Here is a 25,432-nt window from a genome sequence, read left to right as displayed (position 1 = left end):
TACATATGTATGTCTAATGAATCACTTTGCTGTACAGCAGAACCGAATACAACATTGTCAATAAACTATGCTGGTGCTACCTCAATTAAAAACAAATCCCATTCAGGGAAAACAGAACCACTCAGGGCTGCTGTGGTGGTAAAGGCACCCTGTAACCCTGCCCTTCATGCGTGCACGCGTGCTCGGTTGTGTCCTACTCTTTGCAGCCCCCTGGACTACCCAGCTCACCAGGCTTTTCTGTCCATGGAATTTTCCAGGCAAAAATACTGCAGTGGGTTGCCACTTCCTACTCCAGGGGATCTTCCCGACCCAGGGATCAAAACCACGTCTCTTTTGTCTCTTGCATTGGCAGGTGGGTTCTTTACCACTGTGCCACCTGGAAAGCCCATCCCCACCCTAAACAAAACCAAGCCTTCCTGAGACTTCCTTGATGGTCCAGTGGCTAAGACTCCCATGCTCCCAATGCATGGGGCTTGGGTTCAGTCCCTGGTGGGGAAACTAAAGACACTGCAACTAAGACCCGGCACAGCCAAATAAATAAAAATAAATAAATATTAAAACAAAACAAAAAGCCTGCAAACCTTCCTGCCTCGACAGCTGAAATGCCTTTAACAGAGGATAAGTTCTGGAATTTGACATATTAAATTAATAGCCACAATAAGGATAAAAATAAAGTAAGATAGGTGGGTAAGGAAAAAGGTAAGTCAAAGGAACACATTATCAACACAGGAATTTCAGAAAGAGCAAGGGAAATATTTTGAAGAAGGTCCCTCTTTTGCTACCTTGTAACCAACTACCGACTTTACCTTCAAGGCGAATGAATTTTGCTTCTGGCAAAATCAACAGACTTCTGTCGACTCCCACTATATTCCAGGAACACAGAGAGTGCAAAGATGAGGCAAAACAGCCCCTGCTCTCAGGTAGAAGAGAACTGCTATTAGATAATAAAAGGTCCTTTCCATTGAGTGCCAAGAGTCAATGATTCATTGAACAAAACATTTACTGAGCACAAAAAGGTAAAACGGTTGTCTGAGGAGGCCTTACAAATAGCTGAGAAAAGAAGAGAAGCTAAAGGCAAAGGAGAAAAGGAAAGATATCCATCTGAATGCAGAGTTTCAAAGAAAAGCAAGTAGAGATTAAAAAAAAAAAAAAGTCTTCCTAAGTAATAAGTGCAAAGAAATAGAGGAAAACAATAGAATGGGAAAGACTAGAGATCTCTTCAAGAAAATCAGAGATACCAAGGGAACATTTCATTCAAAGATGAGCACAATATAGGACAGAAACAGTAGGGACCAAACAGAAACAGAAGATATTAAGAGTTGGCAAGAATACACAGAAGAACTATACAAAAAAGATCTTAATGACCCAGATAACCATGATGGTGTGATCACTCACCTAGAGCCAGACATCCTGGCCGCGAAGTCAAGTGGGCCTTAGGAAACATCACTTATGAACAAAGCTAGTGGAGGTGGAATTCCAGCTGAGCTATTTCAAACCCTAAAATATACTGCTGTGAAAGTGCTGCACACTATATGCCAGCAAATTTGGCAAACTCAGCAGTGGCCACAGGACTAGAAAAGGTTAGTTCCAATCCCAAAGAAAGGCAATGCCAAAAATGTTCAAACTACTGCACAATTACACTCATTTCACATGCTAGCAAAGTAATGCTCAAAATCCTCCAAGCTAGGCTTCAACAGAACGTGAACTGAGAAATTCCATATGTTCAAGCTGGATTTAGAAAAGGCAGAGGAATCAGAGATCAAATTGCCAACATCCACTGGATCATAGAAAAAGCAAGAGAATTCCAGAAAAACATCTATTTCTCCTTCATTGACTACGCTAAAGCCCTTGACTGTGTGGATCACAACAAACTGTGGAAAATTCTTAAAGAGATGGGAATACCAGACCACCTTACCTGCCTCCTGAGAAATCTGTATGCAGGTCAAGAAGCAACAGTTAGAACCAGACATGGAACAACAGACTGGTTCCAAATTGGGAAAGGGGTACGTCAAGGCTGTATATTGTCACCCTGCTTATTTAACTTATATGCAGAGTACATCATGAGAAACGCTGGGCTAGATGAACCACAAACTGGAATCAAGATTGCAGGGAGAAATATCAATAATCTCAGATATGCAGATGACACCACCCTTATGGAGAAAGTGAAGAGCAACTAAAGAGCCTCTTGATGGAGGTGAAAGAAGAGAGTGAAAAAGCTGGCTTAAAACTCAATATTAAAAAAAACTAAGATCATGGCATCTGGTCCCATCACTTCATGGCAAATAGATGGGGAAACAATGGAAACAGTGACAGAATTTATTTTTTTGGACTCCAAAATCACTGCAGATGGTGACTTCAGCCAAAAATTAAAAGATGCTTGCTCCTTGAAGAAAAGCTGTGACAAACCTAGACAGAGTATTAAAAAGCAGAGACATTACGTTGCCAACAAAGGTCCATCTAGTCAAACCTATGGCTTTTCCAGTAGTCATATATGGATGTGAGAGTTGGACCATAAAGTTGAGCACCAAAGAATTGATGCTTTTGAAGAGTGGTGTTGAAGAAGACTCTTGAGAGTCCCTTGGACAGCAAGAAGGTCCAATCCATCAATCCTAAAGGTAATCAGTCCTGAATATTCACTGGAAGGACTGATGCTGAAGCTGAAGCTCCAATACTTTGGCCACCTGATGTGAAGAACTGACTCATTAGAAAAGACCCTGATGCAGGGGAAAGACTGAAGGCAGGAAAAGGGTACAACAGAGGATGAGATGGTTGAATGGCATCACTGACTTCATGAGTTTGAACAAGCTCCAGGAATTGGTGATGGATAGGGAAGCCTCCAGTGCTGCAGTCCATGGGGTCACAAAGAGTCAGACACTCTCTTTCAGCAAGCGAACTGAAGAAGAATTACTACATTCCAGGTCCTGGGTTGGGTCTTCCTCCTTTTCATTTGGTTATCTGCTTTTCTTAATGCATAAAAGTGTCAAGCTGGCAGTCCCAGATGGAACATCAAAGAGGGAAACCACAGAGTGACTGGTCTCTGCCCTAGCAGGGCTGGACTAGGGAGAGGTGAGTGAGAACTCCAGGATGCAAAACCAAGGAAGTCTTAATGTGTATGTGCTTGCATGACCTGGAGAGTGGGCACCTCCTTGAATTTTGCACTGTAGCGCCCCACCTGGCTGTACTGGCAGAGCCTGCTATGAGCCTGGGAGGGCTGGAATTGGCATTTTTGGGTTTGGGTTACCTAAGACCCCCCAACTCCCTGGTGAGGAATTACATCTTTCTCACTGTATCCATCCTGCGGAACTCTCCCATGGCCTTGATTCCCCAGAGACTAGGCTGGTGCGGGCGTCACAGGCTCCCTTCCGGACTGTGACTCCTGGGCTGAATGAGCTAGTTTCTGTTTCTTCCCATCATCTACAGTCTCCTGAGTAATGCTGACATTCCAGTCCAGGTCCATGGACCAGCATCGCCTGGTGCTGGTGAGAAATGCAGACCCTCAGGCCTGTCCCAGACCACAGTCAGAATCTGCATTTTGACAAGGTCCCCCACTCCTTCCACCATGGCATGGCCCTTGCTACAGCCCTTGAGGTTCACAACAGAAGGCCTGGCAAAGCAGCTTTGCTGAAAATGCACCACTTGTTCCACTGCAGAGGCTGGGTTTGATTCCTGGTCAGGGAACTATGATACCACGTGCTGCAGGGTCAAAAAAAGAAAAAAAGAAGTGGGGGCCAGGGGGCCAAGGGGCTCTTAATGTTGTTCAGGGATACTTGCCTCTTACAGATCCAGTCTCAATGTTTTTCTGACATCCTAGTGATAGCAGACCCTGATATCACAGTTAATACTGTGAGGAGACAAAATAATGAGAATAGTTTTACCAAAGACAATGAAACATTGTATAATGTCTGTATTTCACCATTGATTTGAGTGCACCCTTAGAAAACTAAGTGTAACAAAAACCCAGGACATTTTTGGAAACTGTATGCTCTAGCAACTCTTTGTAGAGTTTTATACAAGTACTCTTTTATGAGTTATATAAAATGTTATAAATGTAGGGAAAAAATGCACCACTTGCTGAAACTCAAGGAGGCTCAGGGCTGGCCCTGCCCTTCCCAGTTGGGCCTCCCTCCCTGAGGAGTCCTCAGACACACTCATCTGGTGCTTTGTTAATGGTTGACTCTAAAATAAAACAAATAGGTATTAATTTGATAAAATGATGCCAGCACCACCATTTGAACAAGCCTCTTTCCAGAGATGCCCCTCCTTTTTAAAGTGGAGGTGGGTGACTCAAGAGGCTACTTCAAAGTGTAAAGGTACTCCCCTCAGTCTTGAGCTAATATGAGACAGTGGTGGTTCTTTTTTAGAGACAGACCTCTGGTCTTTCTTCCTTTTAGAATGGGCCAGGAGAGTAGAGAAGAGGTGTCAACAACTCTAATACTTACTGATAGCCTACTACACACCAGACCCTGGACATATATTTTTTATTCTTTAATGCTATCATAAAGGACAGGCTTAGACAGAGGATGAAACAAATTCAGAGAGGCCAAAAGAACTTGCCTCAAATCATCCAGTGTCTACCTGGGAAGAACCAGACACTGAACCCAGGTTCTATGTGTTTCTGACTCACAAGAACATATGAAACCTAACACATTACTGCAGCCAGCCTTTGCCCCATGTGAGAGTAGTGGTGGGGGTGATGATGGCTCTGGGTGTGCATGTATGTGAACATGTGTTTGGGGATGGTGGGTTGGGGTGCTCAGGAGAGGCAAAGGCAAGTGAGAAGCTTGCAGGCAGGCCCAACTCCTTGTGGTGGCCGGCCATGGCATCAGTGAGATATGCAGTCAGCTTAAGATTTCACATGTTTGTAAATTAAAATGAGAGGACTAACAAGGACCTACTGTATACCACAGGGAACTATATTCAATACTTTTTAAAATTAAACATTTTGCGGGGGGGGGGGCACGTGGCATGTAGCATCTTAGTTCCCCAGTCAGGTATTGAACCAAGGCACCCTGTATTGGAAGTGCAAAGTCTTAACCACTAGACTGCCAGGGAAGTCCTATACTCAGTATCAGTTCAGTTCAGTTTAGTTCAGTCACTCAGTCGTGTCTGACTCTTCGTGACCCCATGAACCACAGCACGCCAGGCCTCCCTGTCCATCACCAACTCCCGGAGTTCACTCAGACTCACGTGCATCGAGTCAGTGATGCCATCCAGCCATCTCATCCTCTGTCGTCCCCTTCTGCTCCTGCCTCAATCCCTCCCAGCATCAGAGTCTTTTCCAATGAGTCAACTCTTCGCATGAGGTGGCCAAAGTACTGGAGTTTCAGCTTCAGCATCATTCCTTCCAAAGAAATCCCAGAGCTGATCTCCTTCAGAATGGACTGGTTGGATCTCCTTGAAGTCCAAGGGACTCTCAAGAGTCTTCTCCAACACCACAGTTCAGAAGCATCAATTCTTTGGCGCTCAGCCTTCTTCACAGTCCAACCCTCACATCCATACACGACCACAGGAAAAACCATAGCCTTGACTAGACGGACCTCTGTTGGCAAAGTAATGTCTCTGCTTTTCAATATGCTATCTAGGTTGCTCGTAACTTTCCTTGCAAGGAGTAAGCATCTTTTAATTTCATGGCTGCAATCACCATCTGCAGTGATTTTGGAGCCCAGAAAAATAAAGTCTGACACTGTTTCCACTGTTTCCCCATCTATGATGGGACCAGATGCCATGATCTTCGTTTTCTGAATGTTGAGCTTTAAGCCAACTTTTTCACTCTCCACTTTCACTTTCATCAAGAGGCTTTTTTAGTTCCTCTTCACTTTCTACCATAAGGGTGGTGTCATCTGCATATCTGAGGTTATTGATATTTCTCCCGGCAATCTTGATTCCAGCTTGTGTTTCTTCCAGTCCAGGATTTCTCATGATGTACTCTACATACAAGTTAAATAAGCAGAGTGATAATATACAACCTTGACGTACTCCTTTTCCTATTTGGAACCAGTCTGTTGTTCCATGACCAGTTCTAACTGTTGCTTTCTGACTTGCATACTGGTTTCTCAAGAGGCAGGTCAGGTGGTCTGGTATTCCCATCTCTTTCAGAATTTTCCACAGTTTATTGTGATCCACACAGTCAAAGGCTTTGGCATAGTCAATAAAGCAGAAATAGATGTTTTCTGGAACTCTCTTGCTTTTTCCATGATCCAGTGGATGTTGGCAATTTGATCTCTGGTTCCTCTGCCTTTTCTAAAACCAGCTTGAACATCAGGAAGTTCACGGTTCACATATTGCTGAAGCCTGGCTTGGAGAATTTTGAGCATTACTTTACTAGCATGTGAGATGAGTGCAATTGTGCAGTAGTTTGAGCATTTTGGGCATTACCTTTCTTTGGGATTGGAATGAAAACTGACCTTTTCCAGTCCTGTGGCCACTGCTGAGTTTTCCAAATTTGCTGGCATGTTGAGTGCAGCACTTTCACAGCTTCATCTTTCAGGATTTGAAATAGCTCAACTGGAATTCCATCACCTCCACTAGCTTTGTTCATAGTGATGCTTTCTAAGGCCCACTTGACTTCACATTCCAGGATGTCTCAGTGTACTCAGTATAATAACCTATAAAGGAAAAGAATTTGAAACAAAAAACGTATGTCTAACTGAATCACTTTGCTGTACACCTGAAACTATCACAGCATTGTAAATCAACTATACTTCAAGTAAAAATAAAAAATACAAGTGGAAATAAGCATATTTAGATTTTTTTTCAATGGTGATTTCATCAATGCTTTTTTGGGGAAATATTAAAACCTAAATTCTATCATGTTTTCTAATTCTTTTGGATCCCCTGCTTTTGCTGACACACTCAGTACACAACCCTGTAAGACCCACCTTAATGCCAGTTCTGAGGTTGAGGGTACCCGGCCCAGCTATGTGGAAGTGGTGGTGACAGCTTCTACCTGGGAGACCAGCAGTGCAAGGTGTGGTTAGGGAGGCGGGGAGGCTGCAAACTTTAGAATGAGCTACTGCTCCAAGAATTTCTGGAGTGCCTGTTTTCCCCATTCCTGGGCTCTGAGTCAAGAATGTAATTGAAGCCAGGGGACAATAGAGTGTGAAAGGAAAGATGTCCCCCGGTGTCAGATACCCTAGCCAACCAGACCCAGACACACAGAGCAGGTGCTTGGCTTTTGCTCCTGGTGCTGGCTGGGTCCCTGCACCCTGCCCCACACTCTGTGATAAAAGCCACAGCTCCTGCCTCTGTACCTCCAGAACGAGCTCTGACTGAGAAGAGCCTGCTTCCTCCTCCCAACCCCTTGTTTCCAGGCTAGAGATACAGAGGCAGGAGCCATATCTCAACAGAGGAAACCATGAAGCAGGACCTCAGATGCTAAGGACTTCCCAGAGGAGGGAGAGGATTTTGTTATTGTCTGAAGAAAAAGTTACCCTAGATAACCTTCTGGTGTGTGGGAAGAGGATCAATAGCCGGGTGAGCTGGGTTTGCATAGTGTCACTGAGAAGCCCCCATTGTGCCCTGGTGGAGACACAGGACCTGCATGCTGTCTTCTGGATGGCATGGGGGAGGTGGCTCCCACAGGGCTGGTGATGGTTGGCCTTTCCGTCTTGCAGGGTCTACTTAAGCCCTGCCTCCCCCACTGGAGAGGGGCTGTTCTTATTGTTCATCAGTTTTGGATTTTAGGGGTTTTTTGGCCACAATGTGCAGTTTGCAGGATCTTAGTTCCCCAACCAGGGATTGAACTGCCATCGTTAGTAGTGAAAGCGCAGTGTTAACCACTGGACCACTGGGGAATTCCCTGGATTTTAGTTCTGTAGGGCAATGAAACCTTATTTCCTTGTGATTTCAGGGGGAAAATCCAAGTGGGCTATCTGGCTCTGAACCATCCTGATGAACACCAGAGGCAGGCTTGAAAGAGCAAGGGCAGCACCATATGGCAGCCTCCCAGGTGAGTATGGAAGAGACAAGAGGCAGCCTTTTCCTTGAAGCCAGGGAGGGTGGCTGTAATGGCTGATGGCAGACACAAGACTCAGGTGTGTTTAAATAACAACACAAAAAAATGAAGCTATCTCTCTCTGAAAGCTTGCTGTGTCAGACACTGTACTAAAAACTTTACACGTAGCATCTTAATCATGCCCTGGATGCAGGTACTATTATTATCACCCCCATCATGCAGACAGAGACATTAAATAGCTTTCTCAAAGTGATACAACCAGTAAGTGGCAGAGTGACTTCAAAAATCTGGTCTTACTTCAAAGTCTGGCTTTTTGATTTTTGTTTTTGTAGTTGTATGTTTTTATTTTTGTCACACAAAGAAGGAGAGAGGAGGCGAAGGGGCGGAGCCCAGCAACATCCCTGGAACAGACTCTGAGGCATAGGTTCTGAGGCATACATTCATTCGGGTTTGTTCTGAAATGGCAATTTCAGTCCATGTTTCAGGAAACTCTCCAGGCTGTCAATCTCAGGGCAAAAAACTTACAGTAAAAACCTCCCACCTGTTCACCACATGGGGACACAACACAAAATGCAAAACAAACTTGTTTGGAAAATGTCCTTAAACAAGAATGGGCAAAGCCTGGGATTTTGACCTCTATCCTAGACCGCATCCGTCATAGTGCAGTTTAAGTTTCTCCTATTGCTGCTTCATCCATCTATCACCATTCACTACCAGTAGTTAAGGCTCTTACCAAAAACGGAGGTCAGAGTGACCCTGAGCAGTGCCTCGGAGACCACACAACAGTTCAGTTCAGTTACTCAGTCGTATCCGACTCTTTGTGGCCCCATGGACTGCGGCATGCCAGGCTTCCCTGTCTATTACCAACTCCCAGAGCTTACTCGAACTCATGTCCATTGAGTCGGTAATGCCATCCAACCATCTCATCCTCTGTCATCCCCTTCTCCTCCCACCTTCAATCTGTCCTAACATCAAGGTCTTTTCCAGTGAGTCAGTTCTTCGCATCAGGTGGCCAAAGTATTGGAGTTTCAGCTTCAGCATCAGTCCTTCCAATGAATATTCAGGACTGATTTCCTTTAGGATGGACTGGCTGGATCTCCTTACAGTCCAAGGGACTCTTGAGAGTCTTCTCCAACACTACAGTTCAAAAGCATCAATTCTTTGGCGCTCAGCTTTCTTTATAGTCCAACTCTCACATCCATACATGACTACTGGAAAACCCATAACTTTGACTAGACGGACATCTTTGTTGGCAAACACCCATATTCACTTTTATCAACTTCGGGTCTAAACATGGGTTACAGGAAAGAGTGGCCGCCATGAAAGCATCTGTTAAAGTTCAAGTTTGTGAGTTTACGTTGGTGGGAGGAGATGGGGGAGAAACAGAGATAACATGGAACTGGATTTCTTAAAGCCCTCTATTTCAACCAGCTTGGAGAAACTGTCTTGTTTGTTTGTTTGTTTGTTTTTTAAGAACCCAAAGGCTGGAAATCAAATGGATTGTCCAGTCCAGGCTGGAGCAGGAATCACTGCATATTGATAAACAGTTTAACACTATATTTAGGAAATCCTACACTTAAAATAAATAGTTTTTCCCCCCCAAAGTGTATGTTTTCATTTCCTATGAGTCAGAAAATATACAAAGAATTTCCTATCAGTTCTAGTTATAAGAACAAAAAAAATCAGAAAGAATCCAAATGTTTCAAAAACAGGAGAATAACAAACTATGGCATATTAACCATTTCATATAATGATACCGTGAAGACTAGATTAGCAAATAGGAAGGTATGCAAAGTTTTAAATAGAAAGTCCTCTGCATACACACAGGCAAAACACATGGAAAATAATTTTTTAAAGTGATAGTGAGACTTCTAGTGACCTTTTTCTTTATAGACTTTCTATTTTTACAATCTTTTGTGACAAATAAACTGAGAAATGTTTACAGTTATATGGTGCCTTGTACTTTAAATGTACATTTGGCTTATTTACCTTGCAGTCCTATATCCAAATATGGCAAATAGGTTTTCATTTGAATTTCTAAATCGCTACATGAAATTTACATATTCCTTTAAATATGTAACACCTATTTATTGCTGTTATGCAAGCTGGAGTTAATTCTCCCGGTTAGTGTTTTTCATTCAAATTTCATTATTCCATGTTAATCACTAATATTTTATTTTTCTTGGGTCGGAATCCAAACTAGTAAAGTGAAAGGGAGCTGCCATCACCAAGCAATTCCTATGGATACAGCAGTATAGGGACTTCCCTGGTGGCCTAAGGGTTAAGACTGTGCTTCTAATGGATGGGATGAGGATGTGATCCCTGGTCAGGAAATAAGATCCCACATGCTGTGCCCAAAAAGTAAAAATTAAAAAACAAAACAAAAAAAAAACACAGTAGTGAAAGCCCATGTACATTACCTTGCTTTCTGTCTTTCATGGAAGGCTGGAAGAAAGATTACCTAGAGACCCCCAGGGCTCCTATCCCATTAAGAAAGTTGAAGTCTGGCAACCCCAGCAGGTCAGGTGACTCTTCTCTAAGGGCCTCAGGAAAAGCACGGAGGAGTCTTCCCACGGACTAAATGAGTTCGTGGTGATGCTCATCCATCTGCTTTCCTGGGAAGCAAAGGCTGGCTCCCTGCAGACCTCCCTCATGGAGTAGAAAGCTGATTTTGTAATCTCGAAGAGCCTATGTTTATTTAGGTATACACTACTCTTTGCTCTGAAGATTAGGAGATGCTCTAAGAGAAAAGCAAAAGTATAGTAAGATCCCAATTTTTTTGTTTTTTGGAAAGTCAATGGCATAAAACAAGAAATGAGGGGAGGGTAAGAGGGGAAAAGTTGTAAATTAAGTTCGACGAAATAAACCTACAATAATGAGCAAAAACTTGGTGGTGAGAGTAAATAGTAAGATCAAAGCAGATCTAAACTAACAGAGCTCTAGTTTCTAAGGTTTGAGAGGTAAGGGTGAGTTGTGCATGACTGTGGCTGGAATACTCAAGAAAATTATACAGCATGCCCAGAAAAGCCTTTCCCATTGGTTTTAGGTGCTTAAAAATCTTCCAGGAAGGGGGAACAATGCCTGTTTTCCATGCACTTCTGTATAATTTACTCTCATTTTGCCAATCATATCCTATTATTATTATTTAACATGTCTGCATTGCCTCCTGTAGATTATAGACTCTTTGCAGCCAAAAATTCTATACTTTTTCCTCCAACCTCCAACATATAGTCCCTAAAATAATAGGAGTGCTTTTTAAGTGGAAATGGAAATTCTTAGTCCTGTAAGCCAAATTACTGATGTATTTTTGGGTAAGTTTCTTTTTGATTTGGACCATTTTAAAAAAGTTTTTAATGAATTTGTTACAACACTGCTTCTGTTTTATGTTTTGGTTTTTTGGCCACGAGGCATGTGGGATCTTGGCTCCCTGACTAGAGATCCAACCCACACACCCTGCACTGGTAGGCAAAGTCTTAACCACTGGACTACCAGGAAAATCCCTACTTACAATTTTAATCTCCATGTACTCTCTAGTCACTACAAGACGATATACAGAGTCCCTGGTGGCTCAGAGGTTAAAGCATCTGCCTGCAATGTGGGAGATGCGGGAGATGCGGGTTCGATCCCTGAGATGGGAAGATCCCCTGGAGAAGGAAATGGCAACCCACTCCAGTATTCTTGCCTGGAGAATCCCATGGAGGGAAGAGCCTAGTAGTCTACAATCCACGGGGTCACAAAGAGTCGGATATGACTGAGCTACTTCACTTCACTTTCTATGTTTGAGAGTGAGCAGAATAAGAGATTATAATGAAAAACTACAGCTGGAGGGGAAAGAGAGAAGACAAACCAGAAACAGGAGAAGGTCCAGATAGGAGTTTTCAAGCAGAGGATCAGGGATGGAAGAGATGTGAACAGTTCTGCCAGGATTTGAGACCAGATACACTTCACTGAGTCACATTTTCTTTACATTGATTACATCTCTATTTCTAGGCAAATTACCCACCACATTCTTTTTAATTTCTTGGGAAGGTGCTAAGGCAGACAGTCCTGGAGTATCCTGGAAAAAGAGAGTACTTTGTGAGAACAGAGCAGGAAGACACATGATGGAAATGGTGGTCATTAAGCTCAAGTAAGCCACTGATGAATCACTTTCCAGCTGGTTCCTAAGATACAGATAAGCCAGCCATCTCCATGAAGCTAGCACTTACTTTAAAAACGAAAATGAAAAACCCTATTGCCTGGGTGCTTGGTCACACTTCTAATATGCCGATTGCTGGACTTTCAGCAACAATGCCAAACCCTTTTGGGATAGCAATGGTGCTCACTTTGGATAATGGTGTCTGTAACCACAGCATGACTCAAGGGCTTAACTGGCAAACTGTTTTACTGTGAAACGTACTTTTCAGAGGAAGTGGGCTTGGGACAGGGTGGGTGGGTGGAGGTCCTAAAGCAGGAGGTGGCCAGCACATCAAAACCTGGTTCATCAGAAGGCCACAGGGCTATAGGATCCCACTGCATCTACTGGAGAATTTAATTTTCCATTTATGAGTTCAAGCAATGAGTTCCACTGGAAAGGCAGCATTTCAAACCCTGAGTTGATAGGAGGTTAGGACTCACTATCATCAACTGTACTCCCCTCTTACCTCCATCCCTATGCAGCATCCATCCAGGGGAGCCCACTCCTTTGTGCTTCTGGCCCAGCCATGTCCAGCTGGCCCCTTGGGAGTAGAACAGTGTTCTGTGTGTTCCTGGGCCACATACAGAAGGGCTTTTCACCTTTCTCGTCACTAGGTTTCCTCTGGAGATGGGGATCTACTGCAGTCTCTTAAGAACGAACGAGGGCTGATCTGTCTTCACTTGTATTTGCTGCAAGGTCAACCATCAGGATCTGATGTTCTGTTCCCTTTCACTCAGCAACACATCCAAATGCAGTTCAAGAAATGGAGTAACAGAAATTTTCAAGAGCCAGTATTTTACTTAAAAATGAGATATGGCTCTTGCTACTCTGAAACATTCTTCACCTTCTATGCACAGGTGATTATGCTGAAATTGTTACCTGAGCATTTGTGTCTGGGTCAATCAACAACCATACTGTGAATGCCTTTTATGTGGAAGTACCACTGCAAAGCCATGAACAGTCTACTGGAGATTGGTGCTCAGGATTTTCATTTCAAAAGGAAAAAGTTATTTCAGTTTCCCCAAGGACCAAACACAAGGGGAAGAAAAGGCTTGGGTCAAGGGCCAGAAGAACTGGAAGCAGAGGCAGGGCGGGGGTGGGGCGTCCACACACATCACCTCATTTAGTTCTCGGTCTTGTGAAGAAGTGCACAGGCAAACCATCTTTAAGGTTGGAGAAATTGCTGCACAAATGGTTAAGATTAACCAGGGGTCACTCAGGAAGTGGTGGAGGACCTGAAGCAGGTCTCTCTGGTTTCCAAGCCCCACCCTGTGCTGCCTAGCCTGGAGGGGAACTGGGGTTGCACACAAGCAGATGGTGACCTTGAGCAAGCCACCGAGCTCTCTAGCGTTGAGGACGATAAGCCTCTTTCGGCTCCGCATCAGCATTTCAGTTATGGCATTAGCCTTGGCAGGCCCTGATAAGGCCTTGACTCCCCTCTTTGTTCTCCATGGCTTTGGTAACAGACAGAAAGCAAGCTCACAGGCAGCAGGAACCAGTCTTATCTTTTAGGTTGATGCCTATTCCTCAAGAATTTGGCAAAAGTTGCAATCACATTAGTGAGCCCTCAACATATCTTCATTCATCGTTTGACACAAAATTTATGACATCTGTCAGAGGAATGTAGGCCTAAAAACCCTCAATCAAAACGTGTATACAATGGAAGGAATACTTCTTGCATCGCCTGCCATTCCTAGCAATTTCTTTCCAAATCTGTCTCCAATTTTCGAAATGATGGCTCCCTGAACACCTCAGCATTTTGTTTTGATTGGAGAATTCAGAGGATTTTCTTGGTATGTACATCTGAGGGCATTTTCTTTTTTAATCACATTTATGAATAGTGTTGAAAAGGTAAAAAAATGGTTAAGATAGATTCAAGCACTTTTTTGAAGTGAAAAATAATTTTTCTTGGAGAAAAAAAATAATCAGGCCCAAGGTTTTAAACTCTGGAGGATACATAACAACATACACAAAAGTTAGATTTTGTTTCTGCTAATGATATCTCTAAGAGCAGTAAGTACTGTTCTCTTCAATGCCAGCCAGCCTCAAAAGGTTCAGAATGTACCCACAAAGTGGTTTTCTTTTTTCCTTAATAAGACATCATAGAATTCCCATCACAAAATTAAGTATTTTTGGAAGATGCTTATATGCTTACCTTGTAACCTTTCTCTGTGGAGTTCCACATTGTTTTACCCTGAACAAGGCAACATGTCTGGCAGTGCATTCTGAAATCTGGGCCTGCTAAGTCTTGACAATGGAATTCAGAGTACGAACCTTTAATTCTTTGTCTGCACTACATGGTTTTCTAAATGGTGACTGTATCAGCGTCCGGCCTTGGTGTTGGCACTCTGAAGACCTGTCACTGTTCTCCCCTGACCTCACTGAGCAGCACGTTCAGAGACGATCACGCTGGGTGTAAGACATATGCCCCGTGGGGACAGGGCGTTCTTCCTTTTCTATGTATCAGAATCATCAGTTAATAACAATTCTATGAACTAGCATGAGGCCACAGTAATCCACTGATTTCATCTGGTCCCTGGAACCCGGGAGGAAGTTGGGCCCTATACCACCCATGGGGGTCAGGGCAGCTGCAGGCTGACTCAGCCTCTGGCCCCATCCTCCCACAACCGTATCTGCCTCCTCATCTGGTTCTATCTATGTCCAGGAGCTGCTTTTCTTCTGCTGCAAAATGTCTGAAACACGTGGAAGAAGAGCCCAAACAGGGCTTTGGAGTTGCACAGGCCTGAATTTGACATCTGACCACACTACTTGCGAGCTCTGGACCCGAGAGCAGGTTCGCTCAGCCTCCCTGAGCCTGTTCTGTAAGTGAAATGGGGCTGAGGTGAAGCTGAAAGAACAGCTCTAAGGCGCTCACGACGGGTTGTTGCCCAGGGTATCTAAGAGAGTCCTCATCGCCATCGGGCAGTTAGTGTTGTACCAGCATCCACCAGTCCCCTGTGGTGGTCTCTGGGCACAAGGGGCAGCAGCAGGAGTGGTCATTGAGTCCGCTTGAGGTACTGTGATGCATACTCGTCACCCGGCTCACACATTCCAGTCCCATGCTAGTAACCTGTGTGCTAGGTACCCATTCCATAGATGAAGAATCTGATTTAGGGACCTGACAGGCTAGGCAGCTAGGAAACGTGAAGTCAGATCTGGCTCCCCAGGTGAAAACACGCTGGCATAGGAAAGCTTTTGAGTGGAGGCAGGGGTATCTCTGTCTACCTGGGAGTGGGCAGGGGAGTGCCCAGGGCTGGTGAAGATGCGAGAAGGCTGAGACACAGAGAGTTCATATTTGCTTTGAGCAAAAGGACAGCTTTTTATTTAAATACCAAAAACATTTTGTACTGAGGTATAGCTGATTAACAATGTTGTGACAGTTTCAGGTGAACAGTGAATGGACTCAGCCATACATATACATGTATCCATTCTCCCCAAACCCCCTCCCCCCACGCCCATCCAGGCTGGCACATAACATTTGAGCAGAGTTCCATGTGCTATACAATAGTTTTTGTTGGTTATCATTTTAAATATAACAGTGTGTACATGACCTTCCCAAAGTCCTATCTATCCCTTTCCCTGGCAATCACGAGTTCAGTTTTCTGAGAGTCTGTTTTATAAGTAAGTTCATTTGCATCATTTCTTTTTAGATTCCACATATAAGGGATGTCATATGATATTTCTCCTTCTCTGACTGACTTCACTCTGTTTGACACTCTCTAGGTCCGTCCATGTTGCTGCAAATGGCCTTATTTCGTTCTTTTTAATGGCTGAGTAATTTTCCATTGTATATACACACCACATCTTTTTTATCCACTAAAAGGACAACTTTTTAGAGGTGGGAACTGTAACTCAGATGCCAGGCTTCTCTCTGGGTCTCTGCAGAGAATACCTGAGAAGAGTGTGGAAGAACAGCTAGAGATACTGGATCCTTTTCAATGAAAACATCTGTGCATCCAAATGAATGTTTCCGTTTTACTGTGTTTGCTTTATATGAGAATGTCCTCCTTTTCCCCTGTAGTACAAGTTTAGCCAATTAACAGTGTAATCTGTTTTTCTTTGCTTAACGTCTTCAAGACTGGCCAGTGATGTTTTCAGTTTCCAAGTCCAATAAAAGGATGTACTGGCATTCAGAACTCAAGCACGAGTTAGAAAGCAGAAAATCACCAAGATCCTTTACTTCTACTTAAAAAAAAAAAAAGTTAATATTCATTTATTTGGCTGTGCCAAGTCTTAGTTATGGCATGTGAGATCTTAGTTCTCCAACCAGGGATCAAACCCAGGGCCCCTGCATTGGAAGCACAGAGTCTTAGCCACTGAACCACCAGGGGAGTTTTTTTAAATAGAATCACTTCTACTTTTAAATAGAATCACACTGCTGGGGGACAAAACATTTGGTGCATTAACTCGCAATTTTTTGATGTGTATGATCGCCACTGCTAAAGACTTAGTTAAGAGTTGAGGAAAACTCCCCAAACTGGTAGAACCACAGCAAAAGGCCTACATGTATGTATGTGCAGATATAACCCATAACCTGGAGGAAGGCTGGGACTTGGGAAGGGTCCCCTGCTACTTGTTTTACCTTAGTCGTTCAGTTGTGTCTGACTCTCTGTGAGCCCATGGACTGTAGCCTGCCAGGCTCCTCTGTCAGTGGAATTTCCCAGGCTGCCATTTCCTCCTCCAGGGAATCTTTCTGACCCAGGGATCAAAACCATGTCTCCTGCAGTGGCAGGTAGATTCTTTACTACTGAGCCACTGGGGAAGCCCCTTTGCTGCTTGCTGCAACTTTAACAGACTAAAGGGATCCTGCTTTGAGTGCTTCTGGGAGGATCACACAAGAAACCCACTCCCTGCCAGACACTGAGATATTCGTAAGCTTTAAGAAACATGTGTCAGGGAAGGTAGGTCAGTCACGCGATCTGAAGTTCACAAAGTAAAAACGGACAAACGACAGGACCACCCTGTTTAGAAAACGTCCTACAATGTGCATTTATTCCATATCATTGTACAAGGCTTCCATACAGTTGTAACTCTTAAGACAATGTGTTTTCTTCACCATTGTATGTGGTGCCCACATCTTTCACTTGAACATGCTGGAAATCCACATCGCATGCTATCCCACAAGTTGTAACGAGCTGCAAATACGCCAATTAGAAGAGCACAGTGGCTTACAAAGCTTCAGCTTTAGTGAATTCTGGCAGACAGGATCCACAGTCTCACCTCATTGTAAAACTCACGACAAAATAAATTAGTGTTGGACAGACTTCTAAATCGTACAATATTTAAGGAGAGACCATAGTGGGACCTTTTGTTTAAAGTAGCACCAATCCACACCCGATTGTTTCCAACATTACCCTTCCTGGTCATTGGCAGTTTGAGTGGAAATCTTTCTGCTTCCTCAAGGATTCCTGGACTGACTAAGCATACTGTGTCGCTAAACTCTCTACGGTGTGGCAATGTCAACTTGGGAAATGGCACATTTAAATCATTGTCACCTTGAACACGGGCTTGCCTGTGTGTGTGTCTTCCCCACCCCCGATCTAGCTGGTATCCTGTGGATGTTTTTGTGACAGTGGTGAAAGTAAATAAAAAATGCATTAAGGGGTTTCATGGTAAGCATGGTGTTTAAAAACAAAACAAAACAAAAAGATAAAACAACATGAAAGAATGTGGTCGCAGCTAAGGAGGTTTTCACATGTTGTTTAACTCCAGTAAAGTCTGATCCAGCATCTGGTGCATACTAAGGTTTTCTTCTTTGGCATGAGCCACTTTCTCTGTGGTGGGATTAGAAAATTAAGTCATGAATAGCTGAGCTTTGGACACAGCGGTGGTTTGTACACTTAGGCAGGCAAACATCAATCACAAACACAGGATGAGATGATTAGGACCGGGCATGCTCGTACGACATGACTCATTTCCAGACAGGGACCTACAAAGGGGACGCTGTCCTGGACCTGAAGAAACTGCAGGCACAGCAGGCTCTCACAGAGCGGCCAGGTGAATCTCCACCAGTAATCCCCGGGGAACAAAATGCAGGTGGGGCTGGTGGATGTTCACTGCTCATGCGCTGTGGGAACCGGGAGAGGTGCGCGCAGCACTCAAGTTATAACAGCAGCAGACATTTCTGAGTTACAGGCAGCTAAGGTCCGAGAGTTGTGTTGTAACACAATCTCAGAGAAAACAAAGATGACATAACTAGGCCTTCTGACAACGTTTCAAGGATTTATTTCTGTTGCTCGTTTAAAAAAAAAATAACCAACATGTTTCATGCACACTCCAGTAGGACATTCTCTTATTATTCTCACAGTGTTCTATTTATTATTAGCATGACATTCTCACCAGATTCCAACAACACTGTTAAGACTAAATAAAAGCATACCTTTCAGACAATCGGGGACTTCTGACATGAACTCCTGTTTTCAAAAGCTATTTTGCCCAAGCATAGGTACATTTAATCATATTTCAAACACTATACCAGATACTTAGAAGTGAGAAATATGAATATGTAATAGGAATATATTATTATATATATCATATCCTATATATTATATATATATACATATATATATATATATGCTGATACACATCCTCTGCTTTGACTTTCTAATTTTAAGCAAGACTCAGTTCTCTGTAGGAAATAGAAAACATGTTTTTGGTTCTCATTATGCATCAGTCCAAACAAGAGGACCTGCTATTGCAAAGACGAGTGCTGAACTGATTATAAACATTGATCCATATACACAGATGTAATTTTACCATAAAAGCAGTTTGGGGATTAAAGAGAACTTAATTATTCCAGATATAAGAGGAAAATTGCAGGCAAGGCCAACCTTTCAACTGATTCATGTTCAATTCTGCAGAATTCTGCAGAAAGCAATCATTTCCAACCCTACTATCTGAAGGTATGACAGTCTTATATTTCCTGACACGGGCTGCATTCCTAGAATTCAGCCCAGGTTCTTCCCCACTTAAGTTTAATCCTCATTCAGGGCCAGCTTTAGTTGGTTAGTTAGGCGGCGGTTTTGCTCAAGTTGCTGGTAGAGTTGATCTGTACAGGTCAGCAAGCAGGTTAGCAGAAGAGAAGAGGCAGAAGGAAGAGAGGTTAGCTGGAGTTGGTGAGAAGGAGTAAACAGAACACAGAGATACCTCAGGTACTGGTCACTTGCTGAGCAGGTTCCCCTCACCCCATGAGAAGCTGTCCTGTGCTCAGGGAAGGCCTGGCTGACAAAGGAAGAGCCAGGACTCCTCTCTTGGCAGGAGGAAAGGGAAACAAGAGGGGGGAAAAGGATCCTCCTCCTTGGCAGGATCCGAGGAGGAGAGAGGGGGCATGTTCCTCATGCATCTCACTAAAACCACCATATGAACTGAGCCAAATGAAGCTTCTGGCAACAGCCTTAGGAACTGGGGCAGGGCTGGAGGTGAGCCTAGTAGGCCATCCATTCCTTGCAGGACTCAGTGACTGAGAGACTTGCCTGCAAAACCTTGACCTACTGTTTCTGCTCATCCCTCCCTAGAACCCTTTCATCTCCACTGCTAGGGCTGGCTTTCCTTTCAGGTGGCCCCGAGAGGGGCCACTCCCACTGTATTAACAGTTTTGGAAATGCAGAACTAATAAGCTCCACGTCTCTGCCCCAGTCACTGTGTTACACAGTATAAACTCTCATCCAGCTTAGACGTAGGGTGTGTTACTCTACACAAACAGCAAAAGAATAAGCACTTACCCCACTCAAAACTGATTTAACTGTTGACTTCCTAGAAGGATGGCATTCTCTGGTGCTAAATGGGCATGTATAAAATCCCAAACGTCCACATGGAGACTGGTGTGAAGTACATTTTGCCCAAGGGCATGTAATCTTCTCATTTGGCAAGGAAGGCAGCTGCTAGTCAGCCTTTTATCTGATGGGGATACCAGGGGATGCCCAAACAAGGACAAGAACCTGGCCCTTATCACGGAAAGCTGGAGGTTACAGAACTGTCTTGCATGCCAGGGACAACCTAAACCACAAACTCTAACTTAACGATCCTGAAGGCTGACAATCCTACACCTGGGGAGAATAAAAATGTTCAGTTTCTAGTTCCCAGGTTTGTTGGGAAATCAATCAGTCCTCATTTTAATGTTCTCTCATGTATGAAGAATCTGCCTGCAATGCACAACTGGGTTTGATCCCTGGGTAAGGAAGATCCCCTGGAGTAGGAAATGGCAACCCACTGCAGTGTTCATGCCTGGAGAATTCCATGGACAGAGGAGCCGGGAAGGCTACAGTCCATGGTCACAAAGAGTCGGACACAACTAGCCGGCTAACACTTTCACTTTCACATATGGTAGGAGATGAGGAATACCTTATATTCATTGTGTTTTTTAGCTTGGAATATCTCTGCCTTGTCTTCTTTGCTGATCCAAATGTTCTGAATATGCAAAACCCCAGTCAAATGTCATCTTCTCCAGGTAGCTCCCAATCAGAATTACTGTCTCTATTCCTCACGGATTCTAAATGTACACCATCTGTTAGGTCAGACCTGCTTCACTCATCTATCTTCCTACAAGATGGCCAGCTCACTGAAAACAAAGAACATTTCCAGTTCATCTCCTGACCACACCCTCCCTCCCTTTCATGATGTCCTGCATGTTTGGGGGCTGCAAAATTTAAACCCCACTAGCACATTCACACTCTCACGTGGGAGACATCATCATGGGCATGTAGATGTCTTAGCTTCTGAACCAACGTACAGTCAAGCTGGGATGAAAGAACTCTGCAGGAACCCTAGAGAACCTAGAGGGTTGATGTGAATGCAGTTTAAATGACAGTATCCTTACGGCCTCATTTGGACCTGCTCTACTCTGGCTACCATAGAACTGGTATGCTTGGGGGGCCTGGGAGGATTATGTTTGAAAATATTTTTCTTTCCTGTTCTACCTCCCCAATATCTGGGATGTCAACTGCCAAGCAATGCTTTTGTGGTTTGGTCCAACCAAGGCTATTGCAGCAGCTGCCTCTAAGTTGGCATGATCCACTGAGCTAGAAGCCTGGGCCCCGACAATTTCTTGATAAAATCAACTAGCTAGTCATCCTCTTGTGTGCCCATACCTTCTTGGGCTGTTTCAGATTTTTTTTTTTTAATTTGGCTAAACCCTGTGGCATGTGTGATATTAGTTTCCCGACCAGGGACTGAACCTGGGCTCCCCGCACTGGAAGGCAGAGTCTTAATCACTGGACTGCCAGGGAAGTCCTTGGGCTACTCCAGATTTGCCTTTGCAGTCCATCGGTTTCCCATTTCCCCCTGTAGAATATACCTAGAGAAAGTGTAAGAGCCTATGGAATGGTTCCCAAAAAATTGATGTGCCTCCAGAACTAACTAAACATCTGTTCAGCACAACTTTCAGACTTGTCATTTCTTTCTGTGGCAGAAAGCAGGGTTACTCAGAGAAGGGACCACTTTTATTACTCTGAATTTTAAAAGAACAAAGCAGGAATCAGTCAAAAGCAGGCCCAAGAAGCCTTAGGAAAAGAAAAGAAATTACAGGAGTCCTGACACTCTCAAGGGAGAGAGACTGTCTAGATTATAAATTTTTAAAAGTCTATTATACCACTACTAAATTCACAGCCCTCTTAAAAAGAGTACTTTTACTCTGTTCTGAAGTCTTTGTAGAGTGACTGACATTTTCAGTTTGCTCAAATTTATTTGAACATAGGGATATATAAGTACTTAGGCTCAGAAAAACTATACATAGATAACAATCACCCAAATTTAAAACACAGGAGAAATATAGTCAGATTGTTGAGGATGAGAAGTGTTGGGCATTAAGAGAGAAAACTCCACATCATTTTAAAGTTCTAATTTTGTGATATGTTTAAAAAAAAAATCACTTAAATGCTGTTCTTTAATTTATAAATATAACTGATAAACCATAACTGAACAATTTCTACTATTTTTAGGGGGTAAAAAAAAAAGAACCAACTTTAATAGCTATGCTTTAAAAATATTCACAAATAAAAAAAAGTTATCACAAAGATTATATAAGTATAACCCCTCCTAAGAATATATGATGTGCTTAAGAGCAAAAAAATAAATCTTGACTTGAACATACTCATATATTCCTAAAACCTAAGAGTGTCATTTCATGATCAAAATGAAGGTGGCTGAGGAATGAATATACTTTTCTTTGTGCTGTAAAAGGATGATCAACAATGATCTCAACTTACACTGTTTTTGTATCCATATCCTTTTCATCTTTCCGGATATTCTAGCAGTGTGGGTTGGCAGCCTTTCCTTAGTTAGCTACCCACTCTCAAGCAGGACCATCTAAATACCAACACAGCAGGCTCTGCTGCTGCTAAGTCACTTCAGTAGTGTCCAACTCTGTGCAACCCCATAGACGGCAGCCCACCAGGCTCCCCCGTCCCTGGGATTCTCCAGGCAAGAACACTGGAGTGGGTTGCCATTTCCTTCTCCAATGCATGAAAGTGAAAAGTGAAAGTGAAGTCGCTCAGTCATGTCCAACTCTTTGCAACCCTATGGACTGTAGCCTACCGGGCTTCTCCGTCCATGGGATTTTCCAGGCAAGAGTACTAGAGTAGGTTGCCATTTCCTTCTCCAACACAGCAGGCTCATCACACCCCAAACTCAACATCTGCACACAAAGGCCCTGCTCAAGGCAGACCTTCTGGCTTAAACAAGCAACATCCTCTGTGTGGAAGTTCTCAACCCATTTCATACACCAGTACCATCCCAATCCCTAAAAAACATCCCTGGACCTAACTCTAACCTTTGCAAACCAAAACCCAGAGATGGGCCCAGGCATGTGTATTTTGAAAAAGTTCCACAAGGAACTACCGCTTTAGAGACTGTTGATTTTAATGAATGATGTTCAGAATTGGAAAAAAAAAAAAGCAAAGCAGCAGCCAAAAATTAACCCTCCTGTGTGTGAAGCAGATTTGTGGTTTTATTCAGCGTTTAAACTAAAATATCAATAAATAAGAAGTAAAAAGAATAGCAAACAGAAACAGCTTACATAGTGTTTATTTTACACTGAAGTGAAGAGCTTCTGTACAACAGGAAGCACAGTGTGTACCTGGCCCTAAGGCAGGATGTGAAAAGAAAGAATCAGGGTCAGCTGGAGAACAGACAAACTGCAGAGCTCAGAGAGGTGGGACATCCAGCTCGATGAAGGGGTCTTGGGAGAAGTGAAGCAAAGAAACTTATCTGCATGAAGAGAAAAGGTGGGAGAAACAGAAAAAAAAAAGTGGTACAACAGAAAAAACAGGGAAGCTAAGTGAACAGATGAGAGCAGCACTCCAAACAGGTGAGAAGCAGACATGCAAAACCTGCTGCCAGTCACAGCTGTGGGAGGATGTAAATCCTTGCCCACCAGGGCCTGGGCCCGAGGCCAGCACAAGCCTCTTCTCCGGGAGGGATCATTGTAAGAAGACCAGTGAACAGAACTCAGATTTTAAGCTAAGCCCACCTTTCAGAGTACATAACCAAACGTGATGCTGCAAGTTTTCCTCATAGAATCACCACATTTTAGCAATCAGAGACAGATGATCTGATCTACCCCCTCATTTATAAATGAGTGGAGAGAGGATGCAAGTTTCTCCAGTTTCCATGGTAACAGTCATGTCTCCGGGGGTAGCATGATGATTCTATAATGTGTAAGGCAGCAGGCACATGCCAACACTCTTCAGACTACCATTTTTCTGCATGGGTAAAGGAATGACAGGTGGGCCTGGAAAGTGAAATTTCCAGCTTATGTGGAATTCAGTGCCATCTTGTGAGATTAAAAGGAAGCCTCTGTGAAACACTCCAAGTTAGAATTTAGTGGGGCAGAACCGGTTCAACGTTCAGGCTTGGTTAGTAATACGAAAGTTAGTTGTGTATGCTCCAGGTTCTCGTGAGATTAAGACTATTTACTCCACCCTTACTGCCCAGAAGTAGTAAAAGCTGGGCCATTAACCCTCAAACTCATATCACACAATCTGTGCTTTATGTCCCATTTCTTTGACACAGGTTGTGCTGTTTGCATATTACTTTTTATATAAACAGAAACTTAAACCCCTCCTAAAGAACACATGATGTGCTTAAGAGCACACAATCTATGCTTTATGTCCCATTTCTTTGACACAGGTTGTGGTGCTTATATGTTAATTCTTTTTATATAAACAGAAAATTAAAGGCTTGGCTACTCAGCAAAAGGTTCATTTTTGTCTAAAATTCTTAAAAGAAAGATGTGATGTTTTACAGCAACATCCTTTATGCTGTTCTGGATCAATTTCCCTCCTCTCAGAGCCTCAGTCATCTGAGGATGTAGAGTTCCTTAAATTTGTATTTTTTTTTTAATAAAAAATGTTCACATTATATTTAACTGAATCACAGGAAACTGGCTTTTGCTATTTCTTGGGCAATTCTTGCACAACTGCACGGCCTACTGATTTTACTTGAGCCTAGTGTACGTTCCTACAAGTACAGTGCCCAAGTCACTTCTATGCCAGTTCACTGCATGGTGGGAACGATCTAGCTGAGACAATGTGGAATGAATGGATTCTGAAAGGAAGACGGTTTGTATAGACAATCTACTTGGCCTGTATACTAGTAGAATGTGAAAAAAACCCAAACAATGACTCTCCTAGATTGTGCAAAGAGAGTGAGCAGAAAGGTGTAAAGGCAGAGATTCTGGAGATACAAGAGGGAGTGGTGGCGAACTGATCATATTAGCATGAGGGCACGGATGTGAGCAGGCAGGGTGGATGAACATTTACATGGAAGTCATGTCGTTGAGAGCGTGGTCCAGCTCCTCGCTGATGGCTTTGTACTTCAGTTTCTGAGCGTACAGCTCGTCTATGACCAGGAAGTGGAAGGCAGAGGTGCAAGGACATGGAGAGTGATCAAGAGATGGAAGGTGAATGAGGGTGGCAGGGACACCATCCCGACACAGCAGCAAGAAAAGGGCAATGCATGAAGGAAGTGATGCCGCAGCAGGTGGCCAATGCAGGAGACGTGCGTTTTGTTTTTGTTTTTTTTTTAATAAAATTGAAACAAAAACAGAAAAAACAAAACCCATTAGAAAATAAAACAAGAAACTCAATATGAAAATCGTAACAAATATGGTAGGTATACCAGTAAACCATGTTAAAACCCTAAACAAAACCACAGAAGGCTATCTCCCGCTTGGGGAGGAGCAATAGGACAGCTTTGCTTTTATAGAGCTATAATTTAACTGCACTGGAGTAGTCAGCCACCTGCAACTATAAACAGTGGAAAAAATAGCCACGGGCATTGTTTTGGAGGAACAATTTGTGACTACA

The 25,432-nt window shown here is 43.4% G+C and overlaps 1 protein-coding gene and 1 long non-coding RNA gene across 26 annotated transcripts in view; one reads left to right on the top strand and one right to left on the bottom strand.

The window, feature by feature from the left end:
- Positions 1-7,201: 7,201 nt before the first annotated feature.
- Positions 7,202-15,570, top strand: LOC138989400 (uncharacterized). Of its 2 annotated transcripts, XR_011465662.1 has the most exons (4): positions 7,202-7,473; positions 7,850-7,948; positions 12,746-12,988; positions 14,797-15,570. It is a non-coding gene; the product is annotated as an uncharacterized lncRNA (long non-coding RNA). The 2 variants fall into 2 exon arrangements; XR_011465663.1 differs by lacking the exon at positions 12,746-12,988 and having other exon boundaries at positions 7,207-7,473.
- A 1,525-nt stretch (positions 15,571-17,095) lies between these two features.
- Positions 17,096-25,432, bottom strand: part of TPM1 (tropomyosin 1) — a 29,616-nt gene continuing 21,279 nt past the window's right edge. For 7 of the 24 annotated variants that reach the window (XM_005890254.3, XM_005890251.3, XM_005890248.3 and 4 more), the window contains one exon: positions 17,096-17,905. In XM_005890254.3, the coding sequence (XP_005890316.1) occupies positions 17,823-17,905 (83 nt within the window). In that variant the 3' untranslated portion in view covers positions 17,096-17,822. Of the gene's footprint in view, positions 17,906-23,132; positions 23,334-24,882; positions 24,966-25,432 lie in introns of those variants that run through there. The other 17 variants (XM_070378023.1, XM_005890255.3, XM_070378021.1 and 14 more) reach the window with 3 other exon arrangements.

The sequence above is a fragment of the Bos mutus genome, chromosome 10 (genome assembly GCF_027580195.1).
Source record: "Bos mutus isolate GX-2022 chromosome 10, NWIPB_WYAK_1.1, whole genome shotgun sequence".
NCBI classification, from domain to species: domain Eukaryota; kingdom Metazoa; phylum Chordata; class Mammalia; order Artiodactyla; family Bovidae; genus Bos; species Bos mutus.
The sequence above is the reverse complement of the archived record's forward strand: the minus strand, read 5'-3'. Positions and strand labels throughout refer to the sequence as shown.